A 19,241-nucleotide genomic window follows, 5' to 3' on the forward strand; every position below is an offset into this window, starting at 1 on the left:
TTGATACCAAGCAGTAAGCAACAAGGATGGTGGCAATGGGGTGCTCAGTTATTATTAACGTTGGGCTTTGAGCTTTGTATCGTCAGTGCCAGGTATAATCAACCACGCGCGCAATTGTATGTGATTGCGAGATCAATAGGGACCCGACTGGTTTTCCCTGATCCATCATATGGATAGGCTGCCGCCAATGGGCCGACTTGTACCGTCGCGGCACCTAAGAAACACGCAGAGATCTCACGTAGTCATGGAAATATAATCCTGAACAGTTGTGATTCGTCTCCTGGCATGGTTTTTTCCCCCTTCTCTCGTGACATTGATTATTATCTCGGCACTCGGCAAGGCCGGCCTTCAACCACAGAAAACTGTTTCCTGGGCCAATTCCTTGTACGGCCTTTACCAGCAGCCTAGAAACGGAATTTACCTAGTCGGACAGCGAACGCCCTTCAATTCGACGTCACAAATAATCGGTTTCCTGTCTATCACAATACGTCTTGACAACAACCAATGATGGCGGAGTTTCCAAAGGAGAAACGCCTCCTCTTCTTACATACCGATCCTGGAAATCCAACAACACAACGTCGCACTCGCAGCAAGTCGCTCGACTCTAAGGTCCGTCGCCATCTCATGGTCGACATTGGCAAGTCCCGAAGAAAGCCATTGAAAGAACCTCAATTCGTCACCTTCGTATGGTCCCTGGCAAAAACCAGTGCTGACCAAGGTGAACATTCGACCAGTCGAGATGCTGAATCCTTGCAACTTCCTGCGAAGGATTTGGTTGTACGAGAGACTGCTGCGCAATATCCTGCACTATCTACTACGACGCCGCCCGTCTTACATGCATTGTCCATCTTCGAGAAGGAATGGGGAGAGGACTCGATTTCAGCCTATGGGTTCACCTTGATCATGGTCGCAGGAAGGAACGCAATGGGCTCTAGTAATTAATGATGACACCCAAGTCCTCTATCAACCTCAACTGTCACCACTCTCGCTAACATAATGGGACACAGCTTGCTCGACAAACACCTTCTGGTTCCCCTCCGCCTTTAGAAAATCCGCTTTCCTTCATCACTACTGACAAATCTTCTCCTCACCCAACGTCCTCATCCCACTGTACCGCAGATCCGCCAGAGAGCTGCGATCTCTCGCGTTGGAACGCTCTTTAGAAACCATTCAGTGTGTTGAGTCCAGGCTTTCTAGCTCTGATGCAAGCAGCGCGACATCTGATGGTGTACTCCATGCGGTGTTGGCACTGGTTTGCTACAATGTAAGCTCTGCCTTGGGAGCCGTGGCGCTTAAAGCAAAAAAAAACCCCCCCCAAAAAAACCATGTAGCTAAACTTCTGAGACCAGTTTACTAGTCTGGACTTTGATCAGGCGATGATCCATGTAAAGGGCATGTGGGCGGTGATTGCAGCAAGAGGTGGCATTTCTACCTTGGAAGCCAACCGGGACCTGATGCTCATGATTTTGTGGTATGGCTCGGCGACACCAATAACCTGCCGATCCCATCTTTGGGGATTTGTTACAGGCACTGAGAAAATCACCTTAGGGTTGACGTTACTGCGGCATTGCTCCACGACACCAAGCCGATTTTTCCATTATCCGCTCCCGTGGCCAGCGCCAGCGTATTCAGTGGCTCGGGTCTGGAAACGCTGCCTGATCCCTTACTCAGCGTCATTAATGACGAAAACAGACAGGATACGCGATTCATGAGCGCCCTGTCCTGTATAGGTGATCTGAATGCACTCGCTGCACTTGTTCGATTCGAGCTGGCGACCAAAGGTAATGCCATCTGGGACGACGAAGAGTGGATGGGCATCCTCATGAATCCAGTCACTCACCAGTTGCTGGATCAATCATCGAGATCCCAGCCAGTAACGCGTTGCGATATTATTTCCGAAGCGCTTCGGCTCGGCGCCGTGCTCTGGATCATACGGGTGAAGCGACGGTGCCGCTCCTATCCCGGAACTGCTGAAGAACGTATCTCAAGGTTGCTTAAGACGCTATCGAGCGAGTCCAATGCGGAACAGGTCTGGAACAGTCCCGGCCTACGCCTCGTCCGTCTTTGGCTTCTCGTTCTCTGCAGCATTGGTGAACCTAGTGATGAAGACCTCGCGACCTCGAGGAAAATGATAGCCAGCGAGATGAAACAGCCGAGGTTGGTGTCGTGGGTTGAAATCATGGCAGATGTTCGCCAGATGCCCTGGGTCGACATTTTTGATCCTCCGTGTGCCGAGCTCGGGCAGTGGCTCCTGGAAGATTACCTGGGGTGTCGAGACGGTGCGCAGCCATTTATCCATGCTTCCTGGCCCTTGAGTACCCTCACTAACAGCCTCGACAACAGCCTGACAGGCGGCTTGGCCAAGCCGGTCAAGAACGCGGGGCTGCTGACCAGTTGGCACTGCCGGGGCACTCGATCCCGGGGCACAGTGACGATGACGAACATGTGGGTTTGGCTCAAATAAAAGGGGCGATAGATGGCGTCTAATCTTTGGCGACTTTTTCCTCTTTGGGGTTAGGAGAGGGGACGACGATGGGCTGACGTTGGGGCTGCTACTCCGTTGACTTGGTATGGAATATCTTGGGTTGAGGCATAGCGCTCAGGGGCTGATTTCGCACTGGTAACTGCACATCCGGGCAAGGGGCTCCGCAGCAAACACAATGCATCGTGATTCATTCCTCGTGTTTAAAGTAAGATCAGCGTGCTCGACATGCCCGTATGAGATCCTGGAGACAAAACACATATACGGAGCACGGGGTACGCCAGATCATGGCCACGGCGTGGGAGGATGGCGAAATGTGGTAACACCAAAGACAAATGCCATCCATCTCAGTACGCCACATCCACTCCAAAGATGCAGCAAATGTGACCCATAATTACGTCCTGAAGTAGCAATGCCAAGTTTAAAGCAGCCGGAAACCATTTGCTTACCTCGAGAACCACCCCCAGCCTATTCATCATCTCACGCCTGCAATTCGCTCCAATCCGACCACCATCTCGCCACCTCAACCTCGGCCACCGCCTGCCTCGTCGCCTCGACCTAGAACCACTCCCTATACTCGCGGCCACAGGCAGCACACTTCTCCTAATCCGCGACACGCAACCCCCGCCAACTCTATATACACCAGTCGTTCTACCTTATGACTATGCGGGATCTTGCGCGGAACAGCCGAAGACGACGACGACGACGGTGCGGTCGACGCCGAGGGCACGTACGGATAATACCGGATCAGTGACAGATTATAGCCACCCTGCCACTGCCATTCGTCAAGACGGCGGTACACATTGGTTGCACGACAAATCTTGAGCAAGATTTTCTTGTCCTTCGAGTCCGTGCTCTTCTTGGTCCTCCCCTCCGCAGCTCGTCCCGCGTCTCGGTTCCTGCTTCTAGGCGTCTATTCGCCATCGCCATCGTCGCCGTCATCGTCCGCGATAGCATACGACGCAAACACATCACTCACCCCTCCGTCCGCCAGCACCGGGGCGGTGTCGACGGCTTCGACTCGGCCGTCAGCCGAAAGGTGTAGATGTACCTAGCCTAGTCCTCCTTATAGGGGTTATGATATTCATTAATCTTAGAGATTTACGTAGTATTCAGCATCCACGGGCCGGTATTAACTGTTCAGGCGATGTGCCTGCTCTATTAGCGACTCGCAAGCTCGGTGCTCCTCTTAATGGCCTTACACTCCCTCCAAAACACACCCACCCCCCCACAAATATATATATATATATATAATCACAACGAGGTAGAAGGACCGGCACGCCCAAGGGCATAACGGTGTAAGAATAATAATAATTATCACAACGACCCTCTCGACCCTATATACGAAACCCTCTCCTCCTCTGCCCCAAATCCCATTGACTCCCACTCCCCGCCCCCCTCTTAAACGTAAATAACCTCAACCCATCCTCCGCATCGGCTGCCCCGCCAGCATACCTGACCCTCAGCGTGGCCAACCACTCCATCTGGCTCTTTTGCGCCGCATCATAATGAAACGCCCCCGACCTCCCCTGATAAACCACATACCTGTTCTCGTCCTCAATCGTACAGTGCGCGAACAGATCCAGCGCCGGAAACCGGCTCAAATCAGGCCTCACGCGCCGCCCCCGCCATCTGTCGTCACCTTCACCTCCACCAGAAACCACCGTGGACCTTACCAACAACTGCGCAGCCGCGCAGCAGAGAACCGCCACGCCGCTGAGCACAATATACGCAATCAGCGTTGGCGTGCTCGCAGCGACTTGATATCTGTGATACGCAAACGACGCCGGGCTGGTGCGGTCGGGCAGCAGGCTGAGCAGGCCGACGAGGTCGTCAAACCCAGGGCTGCTGCTTCCGCTGCCCCTACTCGAATCCTTGCTCTTATCGTCAACGGACTTGGCACCGAGCGCAAGGGGCAGCAGACGACGCGCGATGCCGTTCTGGCAGAGATACAGCGGTATGGTGAGGAGAGACTGCAGATTGGAAAACACGCCGTTGATGGTGGCCGGGTTGGTGGCGTTCTGGCCGCTAAACACGGGCTCGCTCATCCACAGGTAGGCCGCGAAAGTGCTGCTGGAGAAGGCGGCGGCGGGCGGGGTCGAGGCGTTCTTGGCGAAGATGTTCGAGGTGTCGTAGAGGAGAGTGTCGTAGGCGGAAAGGGTCTCGGTCGGGGTGATGTTGAGCGGGATGGCCGGAGCGTTGGTGAAAGAGTGCCAGATGATGGTGCCGTTGGAGCGGGAGTAGGCGACCGAGGCGTGGCGGAAGTAGGTCGACATCTTGACGGTCCAGTCGACGTTGTCGTACCACGAGGTGTCGTTTTGGCATTGCTGGAGGGCGGCGATGGAGCCGGGGCAGCTTACAAGGCCTGAATTGCTGTTAGTGGGGGGAGGGGAGGGTTTGTGTTCTAAGTTAGGGGATGGATTTTCGGGGTGACCTACGCGCTTGGAGCTCGTTCGGGCCGGAGCTGCCCACGCAGAGCCGCACGGCGCCGGCCCTGGCGCCCCAGTATCGTGATGAGTAAGTACGGCACTCCTTTTCGGGGTCGAAGCGCGTGGTCGAGTCCCCTGCGTCAAATTCGAGCAGGAAACCACGGCGATTTGGCGCGTAGATGATCTCGGCTTTGGGGAAACTGGCGTCATTAATTAGGTCAGGTGTCATGAAGACGCTTTCGCCGGCGATGAAGTAGCTCCGGTGGCACCCTGTTCGTTGCCCCTGGGAATCCGCATTGAGACGGCAGAGTGAGGCGTCCTCGCCCTGTTGCGACAAGTCAACAGAGCGTGCCGGGTTGTGAAGAAAAGCGCCGGGGTTAGCGGTCAGGACTAAATCGCTGAAGCCGAAGTACTCGACAGCCACAGAGGCGTTCATGGGTTGGAGGTCGTAACCCAGGTACGGAGGCTGTGATGGCTCCTCGGTGAAGGCAATTTGAATCTCAACCTGGCCTGTATAGACAGTGATTAGCATGTGTCTCTTCCACAAATTTGGAAAGCAAAGACGATGGTTTTTACTCATGATGAGGATACCCGTGACCGGAATCACGACCGTCGACAGCAGACGCCCCAAGCTCCAAAGCCGCGTCCGAAGTGATGGCCCCGCACGCCCGGCAGCGAGATCCATCAAGGCCATGGCCCTAGTTCCCTCGTCGAGAGTTAAAAAGTCGAGAAAAGTGGTATTGGTTCGGGATCGGCACACGAGTGCCCATTTCATCCTCTCCCATGTGGCGTTGATGGTGGCCGCCAGTGCCAAGCCGGCGAGTTCGGAGATGGCGCGTAGCACGAACACGGGGTACGCCCGCGATTTGTCGACCAGTTCGATACCGCGAGTCAGAATACTACCCCTCGCTTGCAGGCAAGTAAGCAGCACAAACCCGGTTGACAGGATGATGAGAAACCAACCGCGACTTATGAGAGGCATGACGACAGTAGGCGCGTTCGTCTCATGGTTATTCTCAACGATCAAGGCGGCGATCTGTTTAGAGGAGAGACGTTGCCCTTGGGCACGATTTCATGGGAATCAGGGGGTTGACAGGGTTTATGATGCAGGAAGGTGCTGCAGCAATGAGGATCCGAAAGCGGGCCGAATGCTCAGGCCGTTGTCAAGGAGTCCAAGCAGATGGACCAATGGCAGGTTAGCTTTGGGTTGTTCTTTTCCCGCCCGTTACATCCTTCCGTTCAGCTTGCATTCAGCTGATTCCGGGGTGCGGCAGTTTCAGAGTCTCTTTGATATACGATTGGGCCGAGCCACACTTTTATCAACCAATTGAACTCGATGGAACTGAAACCGCCGTAAGCCACGAAAACACTTGGAGGCTTTCCCAAGCGCGTATTGACATCGTTTGATTGCGTTAGCATGCGCGCCTTCCGCACTCTACAGGCTTGATGGACAAACAGGCCGTATTTGAACGCCAGATCTTCAGTCTCCTTCACAGAACATGTGTTTTGCCATCTCAAGGAACATAAGCTCAACTGCGTCAGTACCTACGACTTTACCTGAGATCACTTTGTTTGGGACTCCGGTCTGAACCCTAGATGTAGGTCCCTCAGCGTCACATTGGGCTTTTATCATAGAGGGGAGATGTCAAAGTGCTATTTACACACATAAATATTTGGAGGGACGTGGAGAGATATGGATCCTGACGAAAATGATCCCTCACCAAAGAAACAGACAGCCGTGTTCAAACAAGCAGAACGCTGCTATTTCTATGGGTGGCAACCGCAAAGCCGGGTTCCGCGATGACGGATCTGTAGACAGAAAGAAGTCGATGGACTGGTGGCTCAAGCATTTCGGTCGAGACACAGCGTCTGGTATTACAAAGGTGTCCTTTATATGCAAACAGAGGGTGAGTGGAAGTGTTCCAGGTCGTCGTTCCTGCTAGAAGGGGTCCGGTTATGGGCTGCAGATTTTGGCTGACCATCAAGGCATCTAGTAGTGACTTCCTGCTAATGGGTTTTACGTAAAGCCGCTGTAACCCGTCCCCCGAGTATACGCCACTTGGGGTTCCTAGGAAGTTATAACTAGAACTTAGGAAGGTACGTGGTAAATACAATGGCCCGGCACCGCGTTCACGGCGCTCGCTTCTTGTGTTCCCCCGACGTAAATACAATTATAACGTAGCTAACTACTAAAATCTAACAATAATCACCCACGAAGAGCTCTTCGGGGAACGAGCAAGACATTTTATCACGTATTAAGTACCACATCTAAGCTGTATCCGTATCCCGCCCTAATAGTCTGCCTGCCACAGGTCCTGCCGCTCGTACACGGACAGGCCGTCGACGATGCAGTGGGTCGGCACCCCCTCCTTCGGGGCCGAGGCGCATGAGCGCGATGAAGGGCCGAAACACCGCAGCCAGGTCTCGCTGTTCTAGCACCTCTTCCTCCCTGCTGTCTCGCAGATGAGGCAGAGACACAGCCTCGTCTGCCCCATCCACCCGTTGGCGAGGAGCGAGAGGATCAGCTGTGTGGTGAGACAACGAATCAGGCCCTGGGGTCTTAGCAAGTCGTCGTCCTCGCCGATGTGCAGCGCGCAGTAGTACTCTAGCACAACGCTGTGTGATGGCGGTGGCTGCGGTGGTGGCGGCCCCTTTTCGAGCTTCGGTGAGGCGGGAGAGCTCGAGGCTCTAGCGCTTTCTGACTGCTGCTTCAAGGTGTGTGTGAGAGCGGCGCAAACGTACGACAGAGGGCTCAGCTGGCCCATTTGCATGCAGTTGAAACGGCCGTCGACGGCGACAATGCCGTGGGTGCTGGCTCGCCCCGAGCAATGAATCGTGGTTCTATTTATTAAGAGGATTGCTGCGCGCACCCACCCCTTTTGCTCGGTGCACCCACCCCATGATAAAATCATAGGCCTGGCACTTGACATCAACTGACCGGCTTTTGCCGTATTAAATTCGGCCTTTTGGATGGAGCCGCCCATGCATCTCGGCAGGGCCGGTGTGAGACACTTTCTCTGTATCTTCCATCTTTCGTGGTGTGTTTGTACAAAGAGGGCGTCTCCATTTAGGGGTCGAAACCCGTCGTACTGGGCCGAGGCTTTGGGCTAATTGGCAACTAAGATCTTTGCTATTATTGCAGGGTCTCCGATATAAATGACTCGTGAAAACGGTCGGTTCCACTTTAACAGATCGGAATGAGAAGGCATTTCCTTCGTCGTTCAGCGGGGTGCGACTTACAGTCTGATAGACATGCGGTAAGTTTTACGCCTCATTTCTTTAATGCGTTTATTCATACCCAATACAATCATATTTTGACAATGGATTTGTGATACCACGACGGGGAGTAGAGGGGATTTGCAAACTTGAGAACGAGGTGTGGTGTCGGAAACACTGTGCCGAAGGATTGTAGAAAAGAGACACGGAATAGCTGAGTGACGCGACCGTTCTGTCAGTAGGTGCCTACGTAACCTCCTTACAGATCCCTGACACCTAATGAGCCTTTTCTTATCCTTCAACCTCGCCTGGCAATAATATAAAGTACCCAAATACCTGGATTTCCGTAAATACTTTGGCTTCCCCCGAGACAATTATCTGACTGCTCACGGTAGCGCAAATCTCGCTTCCTACCCGCCCATTGCTTCATGGATGGGAGGAGAAGTAATAGGGAGCGAGACTGGGCCGCTTCCTGTGAGCAGCCGTCGGGATCTAGCCACCCAAATCCAAACCCACCCCTCCGCTCCCCGTAAGCCACTATTACGTATTGGTGATTCCGAATCCCCGCTTCTTGGTGTGTTGTATTGATCAAGTCATATCATTCTGTGACAGGGTACCAATTGGAGGCTCCTAATTTTTAGGATGTTGAGAAATTACTGGATGCCGTGCCGTACCTCATTCAATCCAACTGCCGTGGGCCGAGCCCAAAAAAAATTGCTTACATCGAAAAAGAAAGCTATTAGGATACCCCTCCTTGAGTATCTGTCCTGGGACTAAAGATGGATACACCACCTGTGATGTGTCTCGCGATACCCCCGCTGGTAGCCGACTGCTCGCCACCCCTCGACCTTCGCGACGCCACGTGTAGCCCTACGGCGGCCGTTCTCGACATGAAATCCGCGCCAGCGCGATGCTCGGGACACCGACGCGGCATGATGCGCCCCTGGGACTCGTAAAAGAAGCGCGAGAGGTCAAACTCGTGATGCGGCACATTCGGAGCGATGCAGATGAACTTGACCGTGGACGAGCGCAGCTGCGGCCAGCACGTGTCGCACCAATAGTACCCTGCAAACTCGGGCGAAGTCTGGGCCTTGGCGAGGCGCACGATGCGGCTGCAGAGCTTGTTGGAGCAGCAGCATGCCATGCCGGAGCTGCCGGACGAGGAGTTCGTCGGCCACGAAGTGCGGAACTCGAGACTGCCCGACATGATCATGGCCGCGCTGCTCTTCAGGCCGAGTTTGCGGCAGACGGGGTTGCACTCGTGCGTGGCGAAGAAGAATTTCACGCCTTCGTCGCCGAGGTTTCCGTCCGAGAGGCGGAAGCGGTTGGGGTCGCGGGTGTGGATGACCGGATCGGTCAGGACGTGGTTCACTCCCTGGAGGTCGGCGACAAGGAAGGCCCCGCGCGAGCGCTCGAAAGAAAAATGGGAGAAGGCCTGGGCGGCATGGTGAAAGGGGTCGTCGGGATGTTCATTGTACACGTAGCCACAGTTGCTATTGTACTTGACATAGTCGCCCTGGAGGAGCGGCTCGAGCGACATGCACTCCCCGTTGAAGTCGGCGCTGGATTTAGGCTCCAGACAAGTCACGACGACGAAGTCGACCGAGTATCGCTCGCCAAGCATGGAGTTGAACTCGAGCGCGAAGGCTTTGCACAGGGCCTGGCAGCGCATATCCTCGGCGAGGTCGGCGAGGCGCTTGCCGTCGCGCTTGTACGACTTGACGACGAGCTGGTTGGTGGAGGCACAAGTCTGGGCGTAGGCAGCGAGGCGCATGGCTCCCTGGGCAAACGGCTGGGAGCGCTTGCGGATGGTGAGCTCGGTGGTGCTGATCTTGATGTTGTCGTCGTGCGCCATCATGCTGTCGAGCGTGCCGGCGCAGTGCTGCATCGCCACATCGGTCGAGTAGGCTTTTACCGTCACGACTTCATCGAGCCAGTCCGCGTCATGCCACCGCGGCGCCGTCGTCTCGAGTTCCACCCCGGTAGGATCGTCGCCTTCGGAGATGGACACCAGAGTCCTCGCCGCCGTGTTATCCCCAGTCCTGCGTGGCCCGCGCGCCGCCGACATGCGAACCGCAGTGCGGGAGGCGGACATGGTCACCCGCTGGACAACAAGATGCCGCAGCGCGCTGTACGTGGTGCCCAGCTTGGTCTCTTCAAAGCAGGGCCCCCCTCCCCCGGCCCGGCTGCTACCAGCAGGAACCCGCGTCGCTGTAACCGTCGCTGTCAGGGTTTGGGCGTCCCGGTAGTACTTGTTGGAGGGATCCAGCTTGCCCTCGGGTGCGGCTTGTGCATAGGCCTTCAGGAAGACGTAGGCCATCTTGTCGGTAGCGTGCGTAATACGGAGGAGAGCATAGTTGATCTTGAGCGAAAGCATCCTTTGGAGAAGCGGCTCGTGGGTGAGGCCATGAGGCTCGCTTCCGGTACCTGGGTAGTCGTCTCTGTCGGATCCCATGTCGTGCAGTGCTGTTCCGTGAGGGGGGGCGTCGGCAATATGGATGATGCATCGGGTCTGGTGCCTCCAGGAGGCGTTGAGGGCCTGCTGGAGCCCACCGAGGACGTCTTCGGGCAAATCACGGCCGCCGCGAGCTTTTAGGTTGCTGAGAAAGACGTGGACTTTATCAACGTCGGGAGTGAAATCGAGGAATTCGATGTTGGGATCATCACCGTGGTCCTTGTAGCTGACGATGCCCACACACACATCTGCCTCGTTGAGGAAGGCGACCTTGATGTCGTCGACAATGCTCCTGACTTGGTTCTTGGCGGCCTCGATGTACGGGGACATGGAACTGGTTGTGTCGATGAGGAACATCAAGTCGGTGGAGCAAGCGGTCTTAAACAGGCCTGCCGGCGGCGGCTCCGTCATCTGGGCAGCGGCTTTCATAGCATCATACTTGAACCGGAGGATGCGCAACTCGGCCTCTGTTGCCGAGGGTCCGACTTCGCCTTCGCGCTTGAGACGTTCTGCGATCCTGCGCTCGATTTCGTGGGCACGGAGCGCCTCGTCACGCTCGGCCTCTGCTTGACGCAGGCGCTCACGAGTGCGCGTAGTGGTCATGACGGAACCAGATGCTGGCAAGCGCAAGGACGCGGCAAGTCGGGCTCGGTCAGCAGCGCTAGTCATGGCCGCCAACATGGCCGGATCTTCCGCAAAGCTAATGCGGCGGGCCGCTGAATCGGCCTCCCACGCTTCACTCGGCGGCTCAGTTTCGCGCACCGCAGTGTTGTTTGCGGTGCTGGATGGGGTTGGCTCTGCACTGGACCATGGTTGATCGGAAATCGTTGAAGGCGCGGTGCGCCGTGCGAGGGAGTCACGGAGCATGGCCTCAGCAGAAGCCCGCAGTTTCTCGCGCCCGCTACGTGAGCGAGAAATGCTGGCATCGCTGCGCGAGGGCCTAGGGTCCGATCTAGACGATGCCGTAGAAGGTGGCGTCAGGTAAGGGGGTGGTTCATCCATACTGGGCTTCTTTGGCGCCAAGAACTAGAACTAAGGGACAAGGACAGCAGAGCGCCAAATTGGCGGGCAACCAGCTATTTATGTCCATTCAGGGCCGCCCGCCCTACCTGCGTCCTCCGAAGGCAAGGCTCTGGTATTACCCAACTTGGAACTCGTACTCCATGGTGACCGAGGGGTTTTTTACGCCAGCTACGATTGGGTATCAATCGATAGGGCCAGTCGCCACGAATTCTAGTGTATCATCCCCGCGACTAATTAGGACTAGTTTCCAAGCCACGAAATGCATGCACACCAACCAACACGAGGCAAATTACAAAAAACTGGAACCGGGCAAATCAGGCAAATGGAATTATTCTGGTGTAAAATAATCGCTGTAGGTACCTCCTGGTTGGCTAGCCGTATGAACACTTTCTTAGGGTCAAGGGGTACTGGCCTAGCACCCCCTAAGCACTGGCGATATTGTGCCGCATTTCCTCCATGCCTTCTAATATGTTCGGAAAACCTAAAGATAACTAACACGTTAAGCTCCGAATAGTGACACCTGTAAGGAAAGAACCCTAACCCACACACATACGCATGTCAACCAGCTAGCCCAGACCTCACTCTTTTGTTATGACTTTTCACTAGCTGGCCCCGACACTCCGTTATATATGTGAGGACCCGTCCACCAAACTGGCCCTCAAGCAGCCAGAGCCGCCCAGAACCCACGGGCCTATCAGAAGCCGCCTCGAGGCCCCACCTACCCCACTGATAGATGAAAACTTATTCGCGAGCACGCGACGCGTCGTTGGACTTTTCCTTCTTTCCTTCCTCAGTTTAGAATCTTCGTCGATAGCACCCAATGGACTGAGTTCACCTCAATGCCTTGCCCTGGTCGTGACAATATATATAAGTAGTGGCCCTCGCCCCCTTCCTTTACGAGGGCTACGTTGAAGTCTCATACTAATACCAGTTATTACTCGCCCTACTTATTACCTCTATTATAACTACCTTAATTAGGCTTACCTGCCCTCTCTTACAATTATTTAACCTCCCTACCTTACGGTAACGATCGAGCCGGTCACTATGGTAGGCAATACTCGCGGAAAAGGACGAACCACTTATTACAAACCGCTCTACTATTAGGGTCGTCTGTCTGTAAGGGAGCATGGGCTCCACAGAATGCTGGGGTTGGTGTAATTAAGAATGAACAAAGGGCAAGCTCCTATCGCACGAGTAATACAGTCGAAGGGGGTTTGCCACTCAAAGTGTATGAGTGCAGTGAATGTTAATGTGTATGATTGCTTGCTTGAAGAACCAAGCAAGCTTTATCCAAGACCGTGGCTACGGTCATCGTATATATGTAAGTAAGTCATTACGCGCATTCACAGGGCAGTGGAAAATGGGGCATTCGATGCAGGAAGGTAAGCATTGAATTGTCTGAAAAGGTCTATCGAAGTAGGACGAAAAAGGAAGGTCCTGTTGGTCCTACTTATAGCTAAGAATCCGGCCTTGGAATAGGGTTAGGTGACCTGAAAAGGAAGCCATAGCGAGGTCTGTAGAGTAGGTCGATATGCGGTTCTGCCTGAAATACGAGATGTTTGCCCAAGGTCGTATTTGACGAGGCTAGGCCTATTTATATGGCCCATGCGATATAAGTGACCAATGAACTGCGTCCCACCGTCCCGAGGCCCGAGCAGGACTGCGGGACTGCGTACTATGTCCCGGTATCCCGCGTCTCCTCAGCACGGGACCCTAGGACACCCCTGATTGGTCGGCACCAAGCTGGGTGTGCCCCACTCCCTTGCATCCCTTCAGGGATTCGTAACACATATTCCACGCCGATAGGCTCAAGCGATATGCTAAGAACCCCTTACCAGTAGGAAGCCGAGAACCCTTCGGAAGTAATAAATGAAGAAGAGGAGCGGGAGGTCGACCGCGTATTAACCTCCAGAACGATATACGGCCGCCTGGAATACTAGGTATAATAGAGAGGCTGGGACCCGGTGTAAGGAAGGCAGGTACGCCTGATCAAAGTGGTCACGATGAAGGCAACAAGAAGGGTGAGCAATGACTGGCAATGGTGTGGCACTGCCATTGCCTCTTAAAATCGGGAGTGGAATCCCCACTTTTTTTGTTGCAACTGGGCCATGCAACAGGACCCTCAACCCGGCTTTAAAGTCCAGGCGGTGGAAAAGGGCATACAGTCCTGTTGTTTCCATTCGGACCGCCTCCGAGAATTCTTTTTGCCTGCGATGAGCCTGCTGAAGTAGGTCCATCGCGAAGAATGAACCGAGGTCGCCGTCAAACCTTTCTTCCTTCACGTCAATAGGTAACGTGATCACAACAGATCCAAGGCATCAACCGTGATGACCCGGGTGGCTCTCTTCTCCCGCCCTCCCGCCGGCGTTGTTGACTTCGAGCGAGCCTGAGTAATCACCACGGCATCGCTCTCGCCGTTGTCGTCCTCGCCGTTACTATTACCGACCGAGTCAAGTTTTTTATAGAATCAAGTTTTTATCATTAGGAGCCGAACTAATAGACCGCCGGCTACTAGAACTACTATTATCCCATTCTATTCTTACCCAGGCCCGTATAACCGCCCTTCTCTTAGTAGCCCTTATCTTTCTTAACTAAAGACGAGACGTTTATTAAACTATCTAGCTCCTATAGAAATACGCGTCGCTAACGTTAAGGGAATAGAGCCAGGAGCCTTGCTCGCGGCATCCGTTTTGTGGTGTGTAGATCGCTCTCGCTCTCGTCTAGAGATCCGACGCGTGCTCCTGCTCAATCGGGCTAGGTCGGCTGGCGATGAGACAGGGTGTTGGTAATAGGACAAGGTGGCGACGTATGGGGCGTTTCCTATTGGCCGAAGCAAGATAGAACAGGGATGCGGAAGGAAAAGGGGAGAAGTTGAAAATGAGCAAGTAGGTGAGGGTGCGGTGTATTTATGAAGATCTGGCGACTTGATCAGTGAAGGGGCTGGTACCCAAGCTCGCTGGTTGAGGTACAAGATGGGGGTCCGAGCGTGAGATCTGATCGGCTAACCTCGGCGGGTCGCGCAGGCAAAACAATGCAGTTTCTGCGTTGGGTTTAATTAGCAACCCTACTTTATGCTCGATGTCCATGTTGCTAGTGATGGCACGTCACCGTCTGTAGTAGCCCGAAATGGCTAGTCGCATCGAAGCAGATCTTAAATAGCCAGACGACACGTGAACACAGGCGCTGAAATGCCGCGCACGTGGGAATACTCTTCTTAGCTGATACTGTGTAGTAGATGTAGTAGAGCTACTATGTAGTAGAGCGCCATCATCGACGCCCAGACCGAGGCCAGCTTTTGGTCACGTTTGCGGACTTTGGGTCTAAAGAAAGATGCAACCAGGCAGTAGCCGAGGGCCTGAGGCGTCGCAGCAATTATTACCGATGTATTCTCGAGGCATCCTAAGCATTCTCTCAGAAGCTAAAAGCATGCAGCAGCAGTCAAGAATGAGGGTATTGTCAGATGGAATGGCCTAGAAGGTTCTGGAATCTATGATGCGTAATCTTCGCCACTGGGTTTCGTCATGTAATTGCCACATAAGGAAGTATAAGAGAGAGAGTCTTTTGTGGAAAGACTGGAGGACGAGAATAAGAGCAATTCACTCTGGTGCACACAATCCTAGAAGTGCTGTTGCAGTCTGACAGGTATTCGCGTGTGTGTATTGATCGATGTAGGAAGAACAAAGGGACTGCGCCCGCGGGGTTGGGACCTGTGCTGACCCTGTGAAAAGGCGGTCTAATTAGAGTAGGTGCCCTGTGCGGGCCCTGCCCGGGCTCCCTAGACTGTGCCGAAAACAGTATAATCTTTCTTCATCTTTGAAGCGACAGTACACGTCAGAAGCAGCGTTGTATTTCCAGGGTGCCTGGCGGATGATCATCATTTCGTAGGGAGCCTTGTCCAATATTTCGTTATCTCTGCGCCGCAGCTGTGGTCTGAGAAATTCTGGCCAAGCACCCACTCAAGGGTGACTGCTAATGTTTGCCCCCTAGTTCACCGCTTTGCTGGCTCGTGTCGGTTGCATTGGCTGCACGATAGTTGCCAGGCTCACCCCGGCGGTGTTACCAAATAATTCGCTGCAAGCCTCTCGGTGATTCCCGGGACCAAGCAGAAGCATTGAGTGGATGCGCCTGCTGTGCCATATTCGACTGCGGTTATTAATCACACGATGTAACCACTCTGCACTGCTGACCGTCTGTGCAGAGGTTGAAGTTGGGATAAGCATTCCGCATCACTGGAGCCTATATAGGATTGGCCCCATGAATTCCACAATCTCTTGCCCTCGTCAGAGTCGTCGCCCTCGTCGCGCTCGCTGTCATCTTTAGCTCTAGTTACACTGGTCCGTTTCAATGGCGCCCTCCGTTCGGTCTGTGGTGCTCTGGCTTATGCCTCTGGTCTCGGCCCAGGGATGTCCCTACGCCGCCGCCAACAAGCGAGACATCTTAGCCACCAGGTCAAATGAGCCCTCTCTCGACACCCTCGCCCGCTCCTTCGGCAAGTGCCCGACGATCAGCGACGCAGCCGGCGGCGGCACGAGAAGCCATGACTGGTGGCCGTGCCAGCTAAAGCTCGACGTCCTTCGCCAGTTTTCTCCCGAACAGAACCCGCTCGGGGCCAACTTTAACTACGCCACTGCTTTCGCTACTCTTGACTGTAAGTCGCGTTAAGTCTTCACCCTCCATCTCAGCTCGCACCTAGGCAAGAAGCGAGACTGATGTGGCTGCAGACAAGGCACTCAAAGCGGACCTCAAGTCATTATTGACCCAGTCGCAGTTATGGTGGCCAGCCGACTACGGCAACTATGGTGGTCTGTTTATCCGCTTGGCTTGGCATAGCGCCGGCACCTATCGCGCCATCGATGGACGTGGGGGTGGTGGCATGGTACGGAGACTACCGTCTCTTAAGTTTTTTCTTGGCAGTTGGCTTACTTCCTCTTGTGTAGGGCCAACAACGGTTTGCTCCTCTCAATAGTTGGCCCGACAATGGCAACCTCGACAAGGCACGGCGCCTTCTGTGGCCTATCAAGCAAAAGTACGGTAAGGCTATCTCATGGGCTGACCTGATGCTCCTGGCTGGCAACGTAGCTCTCGAGGGCATGGGCTTCCCCGTCCTCGGCTTTGGTGCTGGCCGTGCCGACACGTGGCAGTCGGACGAGAGCGTCTACTGGGGCTCAGAGACTACCTTCGTGCCCGAGGGTAACGACATTCGTTACGACGGTAGCACCGACTATGCCGCACGCGCCAGTAAGCTGGAACAGCCGCTTGCTGCCACCCACATGGGTCTCATCTACGTCAACCCTCAGGGCCCCAATGGCAACGGGGATCCCAAGTTGTCGGCTCTAGACATCCGGACTGCCTTTGGCCGCATGGGCATGAATGACTCCGAGACTGTCGCCTTAATTGCTGGAGGCCATGCTTTTGGCAAGGCCCACGGTGCCTCTAGTACCCGTGAGTACCTCAAGACCCCAAAACTGTCCTTGGGGTCCTTGGAGCGTTACTAATGTAGGTGTCTGTTATGTTATAGCCGTCGGCCCCCCGCCCGAAGGCGCACCCCTCGAGCTGCAGGGCTTTGGCTGGGCTAACAGCTTTGGCACTGGTAATGCTGACGACACCGTCACGAGCGGACTGGAAGTCATTTGGTCCAAGACGCCAACGCAATGGAGCAATGGTACGCCTCTCCTTTGACTCTATTCTCTCTAGGGGCTCCACTTACTCACTAAGCTGTTTCTAGATTACCTGACGAGCCTCTTCAAGAACAACTGGACCCTGACTAAGAGCCCTGCCGGTGCTATTCAGTTCGAGGCACTTCAAAGCGCTGCCGAATACCCCGACCCCTTTAACAAGACCTTCCGCCGCGCCACCATGCTGGTGAGCGACCTTGCGCTGCGTGAGGATCTTGCCTACGGCCCTATTGCCAAGGCCTGGTCGAAAGACTTCAAGGCCCTTACTACTGCTTTTGCGGCTGCGTGGTGTGAGTTCTTCCGTCGCACACCCTTCCCCCGGACTCAATGTTGCTAACTCGGGATGGGACGCGTAATAGTCAAGCTCACCCATCGCGACATAGGTCCCATCACACGCTATCTCGGCCCTGAAGTGCCTCAGCGTCAATTTATCTGGCAGGATCCCCTCCCCACCATCAACTACAAGCCCATCACCGACGAGGACCAGGCCAAGTTGAAGGCCCAGATTCTTGCAGCACCCGGCGTGACTGTTTCGAGCCTCGTGTCGGCCGCCTGGGGTTCTGCCTCCACCTTCCGAGGCGGCGATAAGCGCGGCGGCGCCAACGGTGCCCGAATCGCTCTGCAGCCTCAAGTCTCCTGGGAGGTGAACAATCCCAAGCAGCTACAAACCGTTCTGGCAGCCGTATGTCTCCCCCCCCCTCCTATCTGTCCTATACATCGTCCCTAACAGCATAACTACAGTTGACCACAATCAAGAACGCCTTCAACGGCTCCAACAAGAACGGCAAGCAAGTCTCCCTAGCGGACCTCATCGTCCTCGGCGGCAACGCCGCCATTGAGAAGGCCGCCGCCGCCGCCGGCTACAAGAAGGCCAGCGTCCCCTTCACAGTCGGCCGCGTCGATGCCACGCAGGCCGACACTGACGTCGTCAGCTTCGAGTACCTCAACCCACAAGGGGACGGGTTCCGCAACTTTTGCAATACCACGGGCTGGGCACGCGCCCGCACGGAGGAGTTCTTAGTCGACAAAGCGCAGCAACTCACGCTGACGGCGCCCGAGATGACGGTTCTAGTGGGCGGTATGCGCGCCCTCGGCGCGAACTATGACGGCTCAAATAAGGGCGTTCTGACGGCGCGTGTGGGCACACTAACAAATGACTTTTTTGCGAATCTGCTAGATATCCAGACTGTCTGGACGCCTGACCAAAGTGGCGAGACGTTCACGGGTAAGGATCGCAAGACGGGGGCGACGAAGTGGACGGCTACGAGAGCGGATTTGGTGTTTGGATCGCACGCTGAGCTGAGGGCGATCGCGGAGACGTATTCGGAGAAGGGCGGGCAGGATATGATGGTGGATGACTTTGTGAAGGCGTGGGCGAAGGTTATGGATTTGGATCGGTTTGATGTCAAGAAATAAGCCTCGGGAGAGTTGTTGCTGCTAGACCTTGGTGTGTAGTGGTGTAGATGGTGGTATATGTTGCGGGTACCCTTTAGATATAAACTAATTAATTAGCAATTGATTATAGTTCTCCAAACCATCTCTAGTAAAGTTAGCATAAGCCGTAAAGAAGCACGATGCTATCGTGCACTAGAGCACTTACCATGGCCATGACGGCTGCGTGATCCTAACACGTTAAAATTTGTTGGCCCTGCATATATCCTGAGTTATCCTAACACCGGGCCACAGCGAATGAAGATAATGGGCCTCGGACCAGTGCCATGTTGTTCATGTATCATGCAGGACGTGCCAGTCACGGCTAGGCGTCCTTGCGTGACATGTCACGGTCGAAATTAACTACCCTGGGCTGAAGTTAACGTTTCTAAAGCGGCGAGAAATGGAACTTCGAAAACTGCTAGCAATAGACGCCTTAGCGTTGGTCCTGTCTTCTCCCGAGGCGCGGTTCAGTGTAGCACTGAAGTACCTCTATAGTCATCCCCGACAACATTTTTTGACCAAATCCG

At 54.6% G+C, this 19,241-nt stretch overlaps 5 protein-coding genes across 5 annotated transcripts; 2 read left to right on the plus strand and 3 right to left on the minus strand.

Moving 5' to 3' along the window:
* Window positions 1-507: 507 nt before the first annotated feature.
* Window positions 508-2,464, plus strand: B0T26DRAFT_769787 (uncharacterized protein; the record flags this gene model as incomplete). The annotated part of the gene is made up of 5 exons (XM_060446528.1): window positions 508-934; window positions 1,131-1,264; window positions 1,350-1,471; window positions 1,549-2,226; window positions 2,332-2,464. 5 exons carry the CDS (start codon window positions 508-510, stop codon window positions 2,462-2,464), a joined length of 1,494 nt encoding a protein of 497 aa, XP_060297809.1.
* Window positions 2,465-2,962: 498 nt separating this feature from the next.
* B0T26DRAFT_769792 (uncharacterized protein) lies at window positions 2,963-5,965 on the minus strand (the record flags this gene model as incomplete). Its single annotated transcript, XM_060446529.1, has 7 exons — window positions 5,488-5,965; window positions 4,921-5,421; window positions 4,159-4,847; window positions 3,938-4,011; window positions 3,462-3,533; window positions 3,138-3,381; window positions 2,963-3,040 (listed from the first exon to the last, which is right to left on the minus strand). The coding sequence occupies exons 1-7, from the start codon at window positions 5,891-5,893 to the stop codon at window positions 2,963-2,965; spliced, it is 2,064 nt and encodes a 687-aa protein (XP_060297810.1). The 5' UTR covers window positions 5,894-5,965.
* Window positions 5,966-7,343: 1,378 nt separating this feature from the next.
* Window positions 7,344-8,165, minus strand: B0T26DRAFT_673659 (uncharacterized protein; the record flags this gene model as incomplete). The annotated part of the gene is made up of 2 exons (XM_060439627.1): window positions 7,344-7,722; window positions 8,152-8,165. The coding sequence occupies 2 exons, from the start codon at window positions 8,163-8,165 to the stop codon at window positions 7,344-7,346; spliced, it is 393 nt and encodes a 130-aa protein (XP_060297811.1).
* A 356-nt stretch (window positions 8,166-8,521) lies between these two features.
* B0T26DRAFT_700601 (uncharacterized protein) lies at window positions 8,522-11,619 on the minus strand. Its single transcript, XM_060441552.1, has one exon. It carries the CDS (start codon window positions 11,582-11,584, stop codon window positions 8,867-8,869), a length of 2,718 nt encoding a protein of 905 aa, XP_060297812.1. The 5' UTR covers window positions 11,585-11,619; the 3' UTR covers window positions 8,522-8,866.
* Window positions 11,620-15,689: 4,070 nt separating this feature from the next.
* On the plus strand, window positions 15,690-18,814 carry B0T26DRAFT_700610 (heme peroxidase). The gene is made up of 7 exons (XM_060441553.1): window positions 15,690-16,253; window positions 16,327-16,481; window positions 16,543-17,047; window positions 17,124-17,267; window positions 17,331-17,570; window positions 17,640-17,962; window positions 18,022-18,814. Exons 1-7 carry the CDS (start codon window positions 15,950-15,952, stop codon window positions 18,694-18,696), a joined length of 2,346 nt encoding a protein of 781 aa, XP_060297813.1. The 5' UTR covers window positions 15,690-15,949; the 3' UTR covers window positions 18,697-18,814.
* The last annotated feature ends 427 nt before the right edge of the window (window positions 18,815-19,241 follow it).

Source organism: Lasiosphaeria miniovina (assembly GCF_030549165.1).
Source record: "Lasiosphaeria miniovina strain SMH2392-1A chromosome Unknown B0T26scaffold_3, whole genome shotgun sequence".
Classification (NCBI taxonomy): Eukaryota; Fungi; Ascomycota; class Sordariomycetes; order Sordariales; family Lasiosphaeriaceae; genus Lasiosphaeria; species Lasiosphaeria miniovina.